We start from the raw sequence: 17,189 nt of genomic DNA, 5'->3' as shown, positions 1-17,189 counted from the left end.
AGTCCAATTGTTATCAGGCGCATTGACACCTACGTACTTCACCTTTTAAACTTGATATGATGATGCTTTCTTAGAAGATAAGAAACTAAACAGGAATAGAATGAGCAGATGTTGTGTCCACGATGCAGTTTATTCACATTCGGTATACAAAACACGAAGATAACGAGAAAAATGAGAGAAGTTTATCCCCGAGTACCTTTCTTTTGCACAGTTCCCAGATAAGATTTTATCACGTATATGTACTTCCTGTGTACCTCGGTTTACAGACGAGTGGTCCTGTTGTAGCAGCTGTAAGCAGGAGGGTCACTGTATTACGGCATAGAGTATACATCACTGCTACACTTTCGCGCGTGATTCGATATACCTTTCCAAAAGTCGCCGCTTTAGCTCGGGTGGGTAAGAGACGTAGATGTAATGATCAGGCATGTCTTCGCTCGTTAAGGGCAGGTTCTCGTCCCCGTGATCGCCCTTTCGTCTTTCTAACCTACCCTCGTGAATATTCGGGTCGTGCAACGGAGAAGTACTCGAGCGATCCGTGCTTCCGTTGTAATCCACGCTTCCGCTACCGTCCAGTCTATCGTCGTCCGCGGTACTACATGCAATGGAGATGAAAGAATTAAGATTACTACGATGTTATATAATGAGCCATATACATTTCAAACTAATTTTGGGCGTTTTGACAGCTAAAAGAAAGTTATTATCGAAAGTTACCATTGTGGAAAATACTCGTATTAAACAATTTTATTACAATTTAATATTTTATTTTTGGATTCGTTATATTATCCGTTATGTTAAATTTTTAGACTTTATCTATTATTTCTGTATTCAGCGATCTTCTAAACTTTTAAAAAGTAATTAACAACTTTAAAAAGTAAGTAACAACGTATGTCTTACAGATCTTTGCAATTTACTTAAAAAATCTTTTACAAAAATACAAGAAATCTTTTGTATTAGAACCAATCTAGTCAATTACATTTAAAAGAAACTTGAGTTTTCTTAATTTGATGTAACGTACTTGAAGCAAACCCAGATTATGTAATAACATGCGTAAATCGACGAAAACAGGAGTAGCATGAAGACAGTCAGCAAATACCAGGGTGTATGACGCTGCGATCTTTTTGTGTCCTCCCAGTACTTATCACAGCTGAGATACCAGCAGATCGCTCGGTTTAGCTCCCCTGTCGATATCAATTACGCTCGATAAGGGAAATGTTAACGATCGTATTAAGTACGGTTTGCGTAATCAATTGCATACCTTCGATTTCTTGGAAATCCCGCACAGAAAGATTAGCAAGCAGCCCAGCGATGCAATCGCGCACGAGTATCTGTTGACGATCGCGTGATAAACGCGATTATTACATATCATTGGTGTTCACAGACAGAGGTGTGTCTGCGAGCCTATCTTTCGTGTAAACAAGATCAAAGATCGCGTACTATTCAAATCGCGAGTGCGTCGACTCGATTTTAACTAAATTATCTTATTTTCAAAGTACATGTTACGATGTCCGAGAGATAGTGCGTGAACGTTGAATAGCCCCGATAGGAAGATTTTGCAAACATTGCACAATAATGGCATTAAAGATTGTGTTAAGATGATTCGCCATAACGCAACAGAAGTTTCGTCAGAATGTAATTCTTACATAATATTTGTTAAAGATTAGACAAATATTGAAACATAAATATTTTGCAATTATTTTAGCATTTAAAATTATAATCTTCACATTATAATCTTCAATATTTTCACAATATAATACAGCAATAATAATGTGCAATATTTACAGCATTTAATCTTCAATATTTAATTCAAAATTAATATCAAAAAGTAAGCTAATTACAATGAATTTAACAAATATTGCTTACTCATTAGACATTTAAATAAAGATTAAAAAAGAGGGACTTTGTCTGACAGATTAGTTGCGTCCGTTGGAGAGTTAAGTATCTCATTGATAATAATAGCGGTCAGAAACTCTTAAATCATTCCTACATTATAATGCACAAATATTGAAACATGCAATATTACACATTCCATGTTTTAATATTTGTGCATCATAATTTAAGAATAATTGGAGAATAATTTGAGTCTTTTGTGCACAATTATATTTCTAAATGTTTTAAACATGTTACGACTGAAATATTTTTCTCAATTATTGCACAATTTATTTCTAAATTTAATTTTGCAAATGTGCTGTTAAGATAATTCGCCATATCGCTACTGTTATGCCAACATATCATTTCAAAATTTAATTGCGCAAACATTTATTAATGTTTCTACATCTATTTTCTCAACTATGCCCTCATAATGACGGATTATAAATTTTTTACAATTCTTTGTCATACAATTTTATAAATCTTTTCCTATCGGGGAGCTCTATTTCTCCTAAAATTATGTACTATGTATTTTGGTGAAGATATTTCGAAGCTATGCCAAATATCATATAAAATCACCAATGACCATGCAGTAACTTCACTTCAACTGGCAGCAACTCACTTCACATTGGGTCTTCAGTTTCTGCAACTCCTCCGGCTTACAGTTGGACTTTAGCTTCCTCAAGTGCAATCCTCGCCGTCTTTGTTTTTTGTCGACGGCGGGTAACGCCGCTTCTACTAGATTCTCCTCGTCTTCGGCGTCCTCCTCGTCGTCCTCGTCTTCCTCGTCCTCCTCGCAGTCATCGTTTTTGTTATCCGTTTCGGCGATCTCGTTGTGAAAGGACGATCTCGTTAGTCTGTGATTGTGCATGTCACTGTTATCATGGCCCTCGCGACGACAATAACGCTGCAGATTCGTCACCGCTCCACCGCCAGCGACGGCGCAGGACTTATCTGTAGGATACATCCTGGCGAGGCCACGCGACCCACACGGCATGACAGAAGTGCGCCGCTGTTGTTGTTGCTTCTGTTGCTCGGTATTTTCGCGCCACACTTGGATATCGGTGTTCAGGTGACCACCATCGTCGTCCACCGAGTTCTCGAAGTCACGGTTGCCCAGCACCTCGCAGCGCATAATGTCGCAGTAATCTGCTAGGCATACCGCATCTTCTGCCTGAAAAAAAGAATATTTAGATCTTCGCTGAATATATTACCGATTTAAAAAAATTTGGACTTGGTAATAATTAATAATCAACGCTAATAATAAACTAAGATGACAAAACCTGTACGAAAATATACACAGAAAGTCGCCAATACCGCCACTTTGTTTTTGGAATAAATTTCTTAAGTAAAAACTAAAAGCAAAGTTTTAGAAACGTAAATATAAAATAAAAAATAACTTCTATCAGATATAACAGTTTTTATAATCTTGTTTCGAATTTTGCAATAATTACGCATTACGTTTTTTAACAAATCACCAACAATTTTTTACGTTTACGATATACATTTTTTAACGTTTACTTACCATGTTAACATTGCTTTTATGCCTGTTATCGAAGTGGGCGTCCAGATGTTTTTCGGCATAGAAGGACTTGCCGCAAAGGCCGCAGGTCCATTGTGATGGCCTGTACTGATGCTTCGCCTTTTGTTGTGGCCGAAAAATATCTCGACTCTCGTGAAATGGGCATTCCAATGGTAATTCTACCTGATACTTTTTCAGTATTGGCATCCATCGCTGAAATTTTGACTTAATAAGTTATGTTGTTCTCATCTTTTTGCAGTTCTTAATTGAACTATTGTCGACTGTGTGTGTGTGTGTGTGTGTTATCAGATTTTCGGAAAATATAATAAAATATATGTTTCCTTTCTCAAGTAAAAAAATAATTGTATTAAATCGTTTAATTGTATATAATTAATTTACTATCCAGTAATACATTTTTCATATGGATATATTACGTATATAATTCTATGATTTGTTTTTGTACATATCTTTTTGCATATTTTGTACATAATATATATATATATATAATTATATACTTACATATTTATGTTCTTACATGAAAAATTTTTTACCGGGTAGGTAGTTTCAATTAATAATTTTAAACAATAATTCATTTATATCTCGATTTATGCGATCCGTATTCTTATCTTATCTTACTAGGTCAATGCGTTTATACAACATAACAGAAGGAGTATTTATCGCGTAAAAAAGTTAAATCATACGAATCAAGTGTATTTTTTTCTTACCTTGTGAACTATCCTCCTCACTACAGATGCTCGATCGCGGGGGCATGATATTTTAAAGACGCTGGGACCCGGCCATGGAATCACAGATAGAAGCAACACTGCTAAAACCTAACGATAATGGAACATTACTTAATTGCCATATAAACACGTGTGGACGCGTCTTCCGTGATGCAAAAAGTTAAAAAACTTTCACTTTGCAACTCTTTCGCTTTAAAGAGTTGCAAACTATCGATTATCTTTCATATCGAGGCAAATGGAAGAGAGCGCTCCTCACTCACGTTCTATATTTATATAAACACTTTCGAATGGCATGAAATGCGGTAACTTTTTTTTGACACAATATAGAGAACTCCCTTACATATTCGCGTGCATGATATTTTAATTAAGGCCGTATTACGATCGACTAATAAATGGCAAACGTCAAAGTGACGCACGAGTACATGTATCAACCTTATACACTCCGTAACAATATATATACACAACCAAAGAATATTCCTCAAGGCACACATGCATAAGTAATGCAATCGATAAAAATGTCGCCACTCGTTCACGCACATTAATATTCTTTTAATCACCTTTAATTGCGACAGGAAGCGTGTTGTTTTCTTATCTATGAACACTTGTGACTTCTGTTAAATGACTTTAATTTCACCCTATAAATCCCCCGGATATCCGTCGAGTGAATACGACACGAGATATATGGTGAAATATATGAGGGGATGGTTACCTCGAAGTGAAAGGGTTGGGTCTTCATTCATAGCCCAAATGCTGCGTGCAAGAGAAACCCGGCGCGACGATTACTTGCTTCGAGATGATCCTGTCCGTTCCCTGAGAGTGGTCGTTTCTCCGTGCGAGTAGTCGCCAGCCGAAGGTATATGCAGGTTGCAACGGGGGGTGCACTGCAGGGTCCACGTCGACATGGCCGTCACCCTTGAGCGCAGGTTTCAAGCATATGCAGGGGCGTGCCGGCATGTGTATGTGTGTGTAGTCTTAGCGGTTGTTAGATAAATGATAAATATAAATTAATCATGTCTGACACGTCAGCATCACGAAATTCATATTTCTTTAATTAAATCTAAAAACTACGAGTGTGTAAACGTATAATTAAATTTATTTTTATAAGTATTATTTTTATAGCGTGTGTTTTTACATTATATATTATTTAGCATTTTATAATTTTGCTATAGTTTCGTAAATATCTCTTTATATTGAAATTAAAAAGCTGTTTATACATAAAATAATAAAATAATATTTTGTCAGCATAAAAAAATAATTAAATCTTAAAAGAATGTTTTTAATTTTGTTGCGTGTGTGTTATTTTGTTATTGTTCAATTCATAATTAATTTTAATCGTATTTAATAAAAACGTACACATTTTCTTGTAGACATTTTATAATACATTTTAATTTCTCAATACACTTTACTTGAAAGCATTTTGAGACGGTCCTGTTTTATCAAACGCCATCAGCGTCGGCGTCGGCGTCGGCGTCGATGAAGACGCGCCGACGCATAACTGGTTTGATAAGCTTTAAACGACTAATGCAGAAAATTATAAAACTAGCAATTTTATCAAGAACTTATGCAATAATATTTAAAAAGTTTACGTTTCATACTTATGCTATGGCAAATTAACATATGTAATTATTTAATCTTGAATGCAAAAATAAACAAAATAAGAGCTTAAATTACAAATAAGATATTCTTAAATAATTAATCATAAGCTACCGTAAATATATTATAATATATTAGTTTATGCGTAACAAAACAAGAATTTGGAACAAAATGACAAGTAGTTCACACAGATTAAACACAAATTAACAAAACATATACATAGTAACAAAAAGAGAGGGGGCAGAGGGGGGGGAGAGAGCAAACCCAAGCAAATGGTTATTATGAAAATGGCCTCAAATGATTAATCAAAGTCACTTTTCTATCAGTTATAATTAATTTAATATCATTTTGACGTTATCGCGACCTGTTGTTTTACTTGGGAACTGAAAAGAAAAACGTAGAAGAAACTAATATGTGAAAAAGGGAGAACAATTATTAGGGCAGTGGGAGAAATCCGGTTTCTTTAAATATTTCAGGTATATGAGAGGTACAACAGGAAGAAAAGGTCGGTTGTAGCAGCAAAAATTTGCTTGTTGTGTTCGCGTATTTGATAAGAAGTCAATTAAGAGAGATTATTCATTTCAATAAAATATATTATCGGAAAAGAACAGGAGAATTAATTAAGAGAATTAATAAGTTTTTAAAATGATTAGATATAACAGGAAAAGATAAAACAATAAAACAATGTTTCATAAAGCAATTATACAGAATTCTGATAGGATCGATATTAATAGGAAATAAGAGTTTCTTAATAATTTTAAGTAAGAAACATTGCCGCACGATATTATTGACCTGTCTTGGTAAATGCAATGCACTTCTCGTTGCTCAAGATATGACGCTAGATGGCAAGAGAATGAAATATTTCACTTTGTCTTCAAGCGTATGAGATCATCTTTGAAATCAAGGCCAAAAGAATGTTAATTTTCTTTAATTGTTCTGTTTAAATCCAATCTTGAAATAGGTTCCATTCATAAATTTTTAAACACATAAAATATAATATGTTACTGGAATAACAATAATCTATTTAATTATATGTGTATATTTGGAAGTCCTTTTTTAGAATTAAAATATATATATTAGTATCAGTTTGTGAACTGGATTTTATACTGAGAACAAAAAATTTTATTATTATTATCTAATAAAAGAAATTTTTGTCGTTCTCAATATATAAAGATTAGTTTATAGATGGATATCTATTAATGTATATATGTAGAATATAATTCTAAAAAAAGATTTTGAATCTATAAAAGAAATACATACAAAATCTTATTACAAAAATTATTGTTTAATTCGGTAAAACAAACTGTTTCCAACATCCTTTTAAATTGATAAATTCATTAATATTAAGAGATTAATCGTATGATAAAAAAAGATAATTTTAGAGAATATTGTAAATACTGTAAGTTATTAAATCATATTATAGTTATATCCATCAAACGATAGTCTATCTAATAATTTAACAGTAATGTCAATACATAATTTTTGAAATCTGATGTAAAAATTTCAAGAATTTCTCATTAAAAAAACATACGTTTTATATAATTGATATGTACAAGATTAAGCATGCATGATGCATACATGTTTATGATATCTGATTTAAAGACCTTACAAAACGGTTTTGTTTCAAATAACTATTTATTCCGTTTATCATTTATTTTCCAAATTATGTACTTTAACTTTTATAGGATTTTTGGCTGAAAAGAGATAAGTGTAATTCAAAATTAAATTTATTTGAAGCTTTGTTATTTTAAATGTTACAAATTATTTCTAAAATAATCATTACATTAATAAATCGTATTCCAGGCGTACAATGTTGTTTTTCGTTGTTGCATTTTTAATAGATTTTCTTCTATTTACATTTATTATCTGGTTTTTTAATAATATATTTTTTATACAATAAAAATTTTTTCTATTGTTACATGTTTCAACAATTAGAACTACTATAAAGAATATCTTACACAAAACATTTATTTAAATATTGGTTAATTGGTAATTACAAGCAACTGATAACAGTTGATATACTGTTAACTTCGATTTGATGTTTAGTTTACAAGTGCATAATAGTCTATGGCAGTTTCATTTTCTCTTGTTTATCTCTCGAGTTGCGTTCGGAAACGTCACCTGAGTACTCTCAGGTATCATTTTATCCTTGTTTCACGTTCGATGAATAATAAGGATAAAATGATACGTAGGGACACTTGGGTGATGTTTACGAACGCAGCCTCATACATCTTTCTGGCATAACAAGTTGATGGTGAGAGACTGAGAGGTGGGAGTTAGATATTTTCTCTTTAGACTCAGAAGTCAGAAGTTCGGTTTGTTTTGTTGAAGAACTTTGTTGCCAGTTCGCCAGTGAAACTGGGCGCGTGAACGTCGGTGAAGCAACGATCGATCGACGACGTTTTAACTGACAACTGCTTAATTCGCGCGAATTTTTTTGCGAAATATTGTGCGTGCATAAAAGTTGATATATGAAAGAATTGAAAGTTTTAGTTATACAGCATTTCAACGAGGTTGTAATATTGTAACCTTGTTAAAAGAGCATAGTGAGATACCAAGATATCGCCATTAATAAGATTGCGTTCTACATCGCTAAAAATAGACTTGCAACGATTCACGATTTATCACGCACGCACACAGAAAAGGTAAGTTAATATGATTCTGTATAACATCAATCTCAATATCTTTGAACATTTGAATAATTTTGCAGGATATATTTAACAAATACTTGTACTATTGAAAATAACTCTTCGTGATAAAAATATGTTGTGTAAAGATGGAATAATTTTTTTATGAGAAAATTAATTTTAAATTACATAAAAAAGTTTACGTTAAAATTTAGATGTTAAATATTATAAATTTAGACCAAATGATTAAACGACGCAAAATTTTCTACCAAGTATAAAAACATACGTATGTATAACTTTTCATAATATTTTATGTATTACGATACTGCGATTCTCTGATTATAAAGAATTTGAAAATAACAAAGATTTATGGAAATACTTTTGACGTGATTAGTGTTTTCTGCAAGTACATGGTAATTTAAAATTGTTATAAACAAATAATTTTTACATAATGATATAATCAGTAAAGTAAAAGCACTATTTAAACATTTTGTTTAATTTAATGAAAAGTATTTATATGAATATGTATGTTAACAATATTTTGATTTTTATTAAATTTAATGGTATGTAATGTAACGTAATATAATGTTTTCGAACTATTAGATAGTTTTTTTCTAAATTCTTATTTTTGCGAGAATTGCATATTACCAAATATTCGTATTGACATTGCATTGCATTATAACAGAATATAGTACAATGTAATGTATTATAATTAATAATACTGTGTGTGTGTGTGTGTGTGTGTGTGTGTGTGTGTGTTGTGTGTGTATACCAATATAATTCTGTTTTATATGCAATTTTTTTCAATTCTTTGATAGATCGGAGACAGTAAACGTCATAAGCCTCTATAAATAATAAAAAAATTTTGATGTCACGATGTGCGTGCATAAGATCATTCGCGGATTTATTTAACCTTCTGTTCTTATACCATTTGTCACTATATGAGCATAATAATGTTGTTTATCTGCTAAGCTGTTAATATTTATTGGTTGCAGAGAGAGTCTAGTTTCAATTGTGCGTATAAAATTTTTTGTAAGTTTCTTGAAGTGCAGATAATTATGATATCTCAAATTGTTTTGTCGTATTTAATAGTCATAAATTAACAATAGTTTTATAATCTAAAAATTAATACTTTCTAATCTCTAGTTGCTACAGTATTAGCTAAATATGTTATATGCAACAAATTTTATTATAAATAAAAATTTGTATTATAAATGCAAATTTTATGTTATATTATTTAAAGCAATGAATAACTGATACAAGAGAGTTAATGCATTATTGTAATCAGTATTTAATTAACATTTTGTAAGTAACATATATTTATTTGGATAATTTTTCTAGACACGTTTTCTTTAGACAAATAAAAAATTCTTTATAACTTTAATTTATAAAAATTGAATTTTCTTATTTGACAATGATAACATTTCGATTTAAAGCAATATTCAATACAGCAATAATCTACGATAAAAATCTAGCCTGAAAAGCAACTTTTGAACTTTGAACAGCTCATACATTATCCGATCGATTAAGATTTTGATTATGTATTGTTGATTTTATTTCTTATGATAAATTAGCATATATATATATTCGTATTATCGCAATTGGCCTACTTATGTTAATTTAACTAAACGTAACGACATTAATATTTATGTAATTTAATACAAAAATAATTTTTAATACTTAAGAATTTATACAGTTAAGAACAAAAAGAGGACAATAAAAACACAAAATTTATTTGTAATCACAAAAAATACAATTATAAGTAATTTATAAAATGGCAACAATTACACATGAATATTACTTAAAAATGTCGCCGTCGGATATTTTATATTTTATATAAAATTATGTAAGCTAATGTATTATATATATGCAAAATATTCAAAATAAGATCATATAGAGTGATCCTTGTATTGGTTGCTACAATTTTTAAGATACTTCCGATAGATAAAATTTTTTGAATAAATGCTTGTTGGTTTTTTCTGAGTGAGAGAAATAATAAAAGAATCAATTTTTGAAAATGTCTGTTTAGAGATTATTTAAGAAATTATTTAAAATCATATAAAAGTTATTGTTATTTTTTAAAATAGAATTATACAATATTTTGTTTAAGAATATAATTTTTTATTAATATTATTTCTATTCTTATTCTGAATATGAAATTATAAAAGTAGAAAAAAAAATATTTTATGTTATTTTGACAGAAATATGAGATTTTTCATAAATGATTCCTTTTTGACAACAATACCTTAATATTTTTATGCACAGAATAACCAATTAGCATAAAGAAAATACTCAATGATAAAAAAAAAGCAATTTGCAATATCTAATTATCTTTTTTATAGGCTTTCTTTATATATACATAAATTATCGAACTTATCAAACTTAAATAATTTTTTGTTAACATTTTTATACATTCAAAAACGTTTTGATATAGATAGATTTCTTGAAATAAATAGATAGATGTAACGATCAAAATGTCTATTGCTAATTTTAGTATCTGTTAGAATTTTGATTGTCATGGAGAATTTGTGTATTTTGATTCTATCAGTTAGATTGATTAAGTTGCAATACGTATCACATTATTTGTTGATCATTTATTTACGTCAGCTATAAAATTCTCATACGTATATAATTTTTGCTAAAGTGGCAAAATCACTTTTTGAGTGTAGTTACTTTTGATACATGAATTTACAGTAAGATTTATTTTACTTTTATTTACAGTCTCATAACAGTTATCTATTACGTTTTCAGATTACAACCAGTGCAATTAGCTATCGATAAATTAGTAGTGCACTGTACAAGTATGGCGACACGCGCATTTCGTGGTCTTCAAAGATTCAGACAAGTGTTGGATGTGGAAGGGACGCTGAACCCCATATTAAGACGTGCATCGACCTCATCACAAACAAGAATTATGACGGGACCAAATAATGAGAAGATTATTACGCCTTTTGCTGGTGAGGCTTCTTATCCGGAAACATTGATCCACGAGTTTATTTGGAATAACAGCGAGAATTATTCTAATCATATTGCTTTGGTAATATTTTTATATATAATAGATCTATATTTTATATGAGAGATATAGATAATGTATTTATGTGTAAAATGTTTTTAATTAATCATGTCATCTTCTTCAAATTTACATCTAGCCGATGTAAATTATTTAGTAAATTTTAATAGGCATAAGTAATAAAAAAAGATAAAAGATATGACAAAATGTAAATAGCAAATAAGTTTACTCGTAAACAGTAAACGCGCGTACTCTGTGGAGAATTTAGACATAATGTTAATTTTACAACATATTTTGCGCAGGAATGTGGCGTAAATGGTAAGAAGTACACGTTTGCGCAAGCCAAGGATGCTACGAGTTATATTGGTAGAAGTTTACGGAATATGGGTCTCAAAAAAGGCGATGTGGTGGCATTAGTGACACCAAATTTGCCGGATACAGTTCTAGCTTTGCTTGGAAGTTTTTCAGGCGGACTTGTTGTCACTACCGTAAATCCGCTATATACGGCTGGTGAGTCGCTTTATTTCAAACGCATTACTCCAAGCAAACCATTTTATTTAATTTTCACATAAAATATACACATGAAATATTTAACTGATAAATAAAGGCAAAATGAGAAAGTGAGCGAATTATGCTTATTGTTATAATATAGATAAACGTAATAAAAATTTTCAGAGGAAATGCAGAGGCAGTTTTTAAAAGTTAATGCAAAAGCAATCATTACTTCGACCGGAATTGCATCCTCAGTGCTCGCTGCAACAAGGGCTTGTCTTCCATTTCGTGAAACTCCTTTTATTGTGATTGACGATAAGACTGGTTCCATGCCAGAGGGTTCAATACCTTTTGATGTTAGTATTAAGATAGGTATTTATGCGAATAAATCAGGAATATTTAAGTGTCGCAAAAGTAAACGGAAGTAAAAATAAGTAAAGTAAAAATAAACATAAGCATGTATAAAATTTTCAGGATCTCATAACGCGAGGTAAATTATTGCCACCTGTAAAACTAGACAGTACTTGCGACGATCTAGCAGTTTTGCCATTCTCAAGTGGTACTACTGGATTACCAAAGGGAGTTATGCTAACGCATCGTAATTTAGTGTCTAATATGATGATGGGTAATTCCACTCTCAATGAATTTCAACCTACTACAAGTAAGTTATTTGTTACTTTATTTATATAAACAAGCTATTACTATAATTTTCTTGTTTGCGTTTTCAAAAAGTTTTGTGAATTTTCAATTGACATGCTATATGTTAGTAGAAGGTATTATGGGCCCACATTTAGATTTTATACAATAATTTTGTTAATAATCAATATTTTGAATTGAAAATTTAACATCTGCATTTGTTATTATGATTTAATCGATTTTAGGTATAAATGATAGAAATAAAACTATAAAAAATGTCGGTTGTTATATATTAGAATATTACCGTCATTACGGGTTTTTAAACAAAGTTTATTATTAGTCACTAGAATTCCTCATCTAAAGTAATGGAGATATTACGAGTTACCATAATACAAAAATTATAATATTAACCTTCTTTTTTATAATTATTCGACATTTATTATATATTAAAGCTTTTTTTAGGCACATATCAAGAAGTAGTACCTGCAATATTACCAATTTTCCATATTTATGGGATGAATGTTATGGTATTTCCACGTCTTGCTTTCGGCGGGAAAATAGTAACCATTCCAAAATTTGAACCGAAGACGTTCGTTAATATATTGGAAAAGTGCAAGGTAATTTGTTTCTTGTCATGTACAAATAAATTTTTCCTTTAGACTTTCTGATAAATTTTTCTTTTTAATTATTGGTTTACTAAGGTAGAATATTAGACTCAACTCAAATATGTCTAAAATAATCTATGTCTTTTGTGATTTTGTATTTTAATATGTCTTCAATTATATACATCTTTTCCTCTAATTTTGCAATATACTTTACAGGCAACTGTGCTATTTTCTGTACCACCTATATTGCTATTCTTAACGGCTTCCTCGCTTGTGAAGAAGCAACATTTCGAGCATATGCATACGATGATAAGTGGTGCTGCGCCGCTCGCTCAAACGGACGTTGATAGATTCTACGAAAAATACAACATTGACCCCAAAGCCTTCAAGTTTCATCAAGGTGAGTGTTTGCAAAATCATACCGTCACGTCAATGCAAAATTCTCGATTCGCGAGCGAACGAGATGTTTATCGAATTTCGTAGATCAAATTTCCGGAATTCGCGTTTCGACGTGTGCAAGCTTTGAAGGCTCGAATATATATTTTTTTTTCGATGGGGTGAGAAATAACCTCGACGAGGAGGGACGAGTTTTGCATTTTGTGAGGTTTGCGAGTTTGAACGAATGAGCGATGTATACATTCAATTTTTAACAAGATCCAACGAATCGGCTACGTCGATCCTGGAATAGTTCGTTGTATTGAGAGAGCGGCATCATATTAAATTTTATTCTTGTTTGAATAGTTGTTTTGATACATGTTTATATTTGTAAAATTCGACAAATTTATCGTGCTAGTTTAAAAAAGTACCAGTACTAACTGCCAGAATGCATTCATTTAATTTCTTCGTAAACTGGTTTTATTCCGATATGAACATTTAACTTCTTTGAAATCGTTTTCTACTTTAGAGATTTGATATTTTTAATAATGTGTAATACAAAGTAATTATCAACCAATGTAATTATCAATCACTTCAATTTAATTTTACTTTTGATTTTAAATTTCGTTAAGAAAAATATAAAAGAGAAGAAGACAGTCAACCAATAGAAAATAACAAAATATTTATTTCGAGTTTGATTATTTAAAATTTTACGGCGTTTTTTCAAGGTTACGGATTGACGGAAAGTTCGCCAGTGTCGTTTCTCGAAAGTGGAAAAAAGTTTTCTAGCATTGGGAAAAATGTTGCGAGTTGCCAAGCACGTTTGGTGGATATAACATCACAGCAGGACATCAGCACTCCAGGTCAAGCCGGCGAATTATGGATCAAGGGACCTCACATTATGAAGGGATATCTAAATGATGAAGTCGCTACGAAAAATACATTAACCGAGGATGGATGGTTGAAAACAGGCGATGTCGCATACTTTGATGAAGATTTCGATTTTTTTATTACAGACAGATTAAAGGAACTCATCAAAGTCAAAGGATTCCAGGTAATAATTCTGATAAGAAAAGGGCCTTTCTCTTTTCGTCTTAATGATTATCTTGCTATGATTAATTTAGTTCTGTCATATTGTTGGACTTTATAATTATTCACGTATATAGCTTGTGTGGGAAAATGAAGTTCAGCTGCTTGATGGTACTTTATTTCTCGGCTGTGATTAAAGTTCTCACCTTTTAATTTAAAATCTTATTTTCGCCTGATCGAAGGTACCGCCGGCAGAACTAGAAGCGTTATTGAGGACACATCCAGATGTGGAGGAAGCGGCAGTGATTGGTATTCCGCACGCGAGGCATGGTGAAGTGCCGAAAGCATTCGTAGTAGTAAGAAAGGGTAAAAGTCCTACGGAGGACGACATTAAGAACTTTGTGAAAGGGAAGGTCTCCGACTACAAGCAACTTGAAGGTATAACTCGATTACTTCAACTGTTGTACAGCATCGCGAGATTTCTAATTGCCTTATGATTAGTTTAATTATAAGCACATGGATTGGTTGTTACGGTCTTTAGAACAATTGTCCAAATATTCGAAAGAATATCGCAAATACATGGAGGAAAAACTAATTGCTACATAAATTATTTACATAAAGTAGATTTAAAAATTCAGGGACAGAAAATTTTGGTAGATAAAAACTTTATTATGAAACTTCGAGGATTACATTACATTTTTCTTTTCCTCAGGTGGAGTCATATTCGTTGACGATATTCCGAAGAATCCGGGCGGAAAAATTCTAAGATCAAAGTTGAAGCGAGATTATAAGTCTTAGCGTCACCAAAAATTTTTTTTGTAGGGTGTGTTCAGAATAGTTATTTATGCAACAAATGCGGTGAATCGGACAATTGTTCGTAAGTGTAGGCAATACCCGATCTACACGTATCGCACGCAATATTGTTATCTGTGCATCGAAATGTTGGTTCTTAAATATGAATTGACAGGTCAGAAAAGGATCACTTTTCATACATGGGGTAGCGAAAAATTATTTTATAAATAAGATATTATAGTGATAAATATTTTTGTACATAAACGTAAGTAGAATGTAAATTTCGGCGGGTGTATATCATATGTATATAGTATTCTTAGTGTCTATACATTTTTTAAATATAAATCTACATATTTTTTACCTAAATATGTATATATAAATTATCTACAGCCCATTAAAAATTCAATATAATATTAAAAGACATTGGTTAATAGAGAAAAAGGTGATTATAGCTTTTGACATTAGATGGGGAATTCTAATGAATATTTATGAAATTATTTATTTAGTAGGTTGCAATGGCGGTAATATGTCAATATATATCAACCAACATTTGTTATAAGCCTTTTTTGTTTTTGAGCATTGTGAAACTTTTTCAAGGTATATTTTATCAATAATTATATATCCATTCTTTTTTTTTAACTTGGACATATTATCATAATATAGTATACTTAATCGTTTTTTAAATTTAATATTTTATTTTTTATACACATTTCGAGTTATACAAAGATAAACAATAGCATGGAATTTTATGTTTAATGTAACCATCTGCAACAAACTAACACGGCTTTTTTAAGGTTTTTATATCAAAATAATTATTTGATAAGTTGCATTTCTACTGCTAATTCAAATTTTACATATTACATGTATTATAGAAATTTATTACTGCAGTCTATATACTGAAAAGATTATGTACATGGATATTTTCACGTTCTGCAAAAGTTTCTCTTTATTTTAACTAAATGTATAATTCTCTAACAGAATGTTTTGATTTTTAAATTTATTTTACTGGAGAAGCCACATTACTACCTGTGTTTCTGTTTGATTTATTGTGTAGTGTCATCGCATATTTATAAATGTCATTATAAGTCTTAGGTACTTCATAATTTTTAATCTAGAATGGATTGAACAACATGGCGAACGCAAACGTTAAGTATTCAATTTAAAATATTAATTATTGACAAAGTTATTGTACAAAATATAAATGAGGCTATAATACCATTTTCTTCTCTATAATTTCAAAAGGGAGATATCAAACACAACTTTTTTTTCTAGAAGAGATTTTGTAGCTGGCACTAAAAGTAACTAGAAATGTTTCAAACAATTTTTACTGTGATATTTTATTTTATTGACATTTGGTAAAATTTTTTTGTTTTTGATGGATATTGTATATATGCACACAAATATCAATGTAACAAAATATAATAAAAATTGTTTGAAACAAAATTCAATTTCTAGTTATTATATATATATATAGTGTGTGTGTGTGTGTGTGTGTGTGTATCACGTAATATTAATCTTTAATCTTTTGATAATTATTTTACCTTGGTTCTACTTAGAATTCATATAATGTCACTCTCTCTCTCTCTCTTGAATAAAATACAATTTTATAAATTTTTATTCCTCCTATTTAATTGGTTCCTCGATATGTCTACGAATGCCACACGATGTGTAGTTACATTATCCATAAAGAGTGAATTTAATTTTTATAATAAATCAATTTGCATGTGCAGAAATTTGAATAACGCATATAATGGTTCAATTCGTACTTTCCATAAATGTTGCAATTCAAATGAAGCGAATAAAAAAACAAGTTTCTTATTCTTGTTCGCTTTTAGACAATATTTAATTTTCCCAACAATTAAACAGTATATATAACAATATAAGATTAAGTAAATGTGA

The 17,189-nt window shown here is 30.7% G+C and overlaps 2 protein-coding genes across 4 annotated transcripts; one reads left to right on the top strand and one right to left on the bottom strand.

Moving 5' to 3' along the window:
- Positions 1–111: 111 nt before the first annotated feature.
- LOC105838032 lies at positions 112–5,053 on the bottom strand. Of its 2 annotated transcripts, none has more exons than XM_012683290.2 (8): positions 4,841–5,053; positions 4,114–4,221; positions 3,392–3,601; positions 2,489–3,040; positions 1,256–1,325; positions 1,016–1,178; positions 365–592; positions 112–306 (listed from the first exon to the last, which is right to left on the bottom strand). In XM_012683290.2, exons 1-8 carry the CDS (start codon positions 4,865–4,867, stop codon positions 261–263), a joined length of 1,404 nt encoding a protein of 467 aa, XP_012538744.1. In that variant the 5' UTR covers positions 4,868–5,053; the 3' UTR covers positions 112–260. The 2 variants fall into 2 exon arrangements, with proteins under 2 accessions (XP_012538744.1, XP_012538745.1); XM_012683291.2 differs by having other exon boundaries at positions 112–288.
- A 2,867-nt stretch (positions 5,054–7,920) lies between these two features.
- Positions 7,921–16,905, top strand: LOC105838029 (probable 4-coumarate--CoA ligase 3). Of its 2 annotated transcripts, XM_036286300.1 has the most exons (11): positions 7,921–8,369; positions 8,435–8,637; positions 11,103–11,388; positions 11,664–11,871; positions 12,037–12,209; positions 12,328–12,514; positions 12,952–13,106; positions 13,311–13,494; positions 14,198–14,523; positions 14,741–14,936; positions 15,211–16,905. In XM_036286300.1, the coding sequence occupies exons 3-11, from the start codon at positions 11,155–11,157 to the stop codon at positions 15,294–15,296; spliced, it is 1,749 nt and encodes a 582-aa protein (XP_036142193.1). In that variant the 5' UTR covers positions 7,921–8,369; positions 8,435–8,637; positions 11,103–11,154; the 3' UTR covers positions 15,297–16,905. The 2 variants fall into 2 exon arrangements, with proteins under 2 accessions (XP_036142193.1, XP_012538742.2); XM_012683288.3 differs by lacking the exon at positions 8,435–8,637 and having other exon boundaries at positions 7,922–8,369.
- Positions 16,906–17,189: the final 284 nt, after the last annotated feature.

The sequence above is a fragment of the Monomorium pharaonis genome, chromosome 4, assembly GCF_013373865.1.
Source record: "Monomorium pharaonis isolate MP-MQ-018 chromosome 4, ASM1337386v2, whole genome shotgun sequence".
NCBI lineage: Eukaryota > Metazoa > Arthropoda > Insecta > Hymenoptera > Formicidae > Monomorium > Monomorium pharaonis.
This window is presented reverse-complemented; position numbering and strand designations above follow the sequence as displayed.

What these genes read in the sequence shown, in the direction of transcription:
- LOC105838032 (XM_012683290.2), bottom strand. Translation starts at nt 4,867, where the DNA reads ATGAAGACCCAACCCTTTCACTTCGAG. An exon ending in TGAGGAGGATAGTTCACAAG is followed by an intron (nt 3,602 to 4,113) that starts GTAAGAAAAAAA and finishes TCAAAATTTCAG; the next exon opens with CGATGGATGCCAATACTGAA. An exon ending in AACTGAAGACCCAATGTGAA is followed by an intron (nt 1,326 to 2,488) that starts GTGAGTTGCTGC and finishes GATCGTCAACAG; the next exon opens with ATACTCGTGCGCGATTGCAT.
- LOC105838029 (XM_036286300.1), top strand. Translation starts at nt 11,155, where the DNA reads ATGGCGACACGCGCATTTCGTGGTCTTCAAAGATTCAGACAAGTGTTG. An exon ending in ATTCTAATCATATTGCTTTG is followed by an intron (nt 11,389 to 11,663) that starts GTAATATTTTTA and finishes TATTTTGCGCAG; the next exon opens with GAATGTGGCGTAAATGGTAA. An exon ending in AGGGTTCAATACCTTTTGAT is followed by an intron (nt 12,210 to 12,327) that starts GTTAGTATTAAG and finishes TAAAATTTTCAG; the next exon opens with GATCTCATAACGCGAGGTAA.